General features: G+C 49.0%; 1 protein-coding gene across 2 annotated transcripts in view; it reads right to left on the reverse strand.

Moving 5' to 3' along the window:
- The window catches only part of Thoc5 (THO complex 5), a 33,686-nt gene that overhangs the window by 9,891 nt on the left and 22,867 nt on the right, over positions 1 to 928 (reverse strand). For both annotated transcript variants that reach the window (XM_021210405.2, XM_029545293.1), the window contains one exon: positions 226 to 322. In XM_021210405.2, the coding sequence (XP_021066064.1) occupies positions 226 to 322 (97 nt within the window). The remainder of the gene's footprint in view (positions 1 to 225; positions 323 to 928) is intronic.

The following is a 928-nucleotide window of genomic DNA, read 5'->3' on the forward strand; positions in this document are numbered from 1 at the left end:
ACTGGAGGACTGGGCAGGGTATTAATGCCCCGAGGCACTGAGGTCATCTCCACACTGGAGGACTGGGCAGGGTATTAATGCCCCGAGGCACTGAGTGGAGGTCAGATTGCAGCCTCAAAAGAGGATGTTCTGCAGAGCAGAACCGCTCTCGGGGGTGTGGCCTTTCTATGAGTGCAGGGGAGGAGAGGTTCAGCGCCTCAGCCAAGGAGATGTCAGAGTACACACCTGGGGATGCTCTTTGGGGAAGTGGAGGCCACCCAGCTTCTGTACCCACAAGTAGGGGTGACCTAACTCAAGTACATAGTCTCTCAAAGTCAGGATGCTGGAAAATAAAAAAAAAGCAAGACAGAATAAAACAATTTTATGAGTTGGGAACTCAGCTCACGAGCAGCGTCTTCACATCAAGCCTGATGCTCATCCCGAATGCTGCATGGCCCTAGGATACAGTCCTCCCTGCACCCCTGCAGTTCTCCCTGTACCCCAGCCTCACAGGTTGCATAAGATCACTCCCTGGAATTCATCTCCAGTATTTACTTCTTTTTGCCTTGTAACCTTTTTGTCGTAAGACAGATCTCAAAGCGGCAGTATACTGACCTCCGCTGCAATACCCACCTGCAAAACAGCTTTTAAATCTCAAACACCCAAGAGAACAAAACTACAGACATTTTATTGTTTTTGTTTGTACTTTATCTGAACTTACGCTGGATTTATTCCCGTGCCCTAAGGTTTGTTTCTTCACTACTCTGTTTCTTCTGTGCAGCATCCTCTTCTGGCTCTGGAACTTTGTTCCTTTTCTTCGGGGATCACAGTGTGTGTGTGTGTGTGTGGGGAGGGGTTGTGTGCATGTGGGATTTGTGTGTGTGTGGGGGGGAGGGGTTGTGTGCATGTGGGATTTGTGTGTGTGTGGGGTTGGGTTAAAATTTGGATT

Source organism: Mus pahari, chromosome 13 (genome assembly GCF_900095145.1).
Source record: "Mus pahari chromosome 13, PAHARI_EIJ_v1.1, whole genome shotgun sequence".
NCBI lineage: Eukaryota > Metazoa > Chordata > Mammalia > Rodentia > Muridae > Mus > Mus pahari.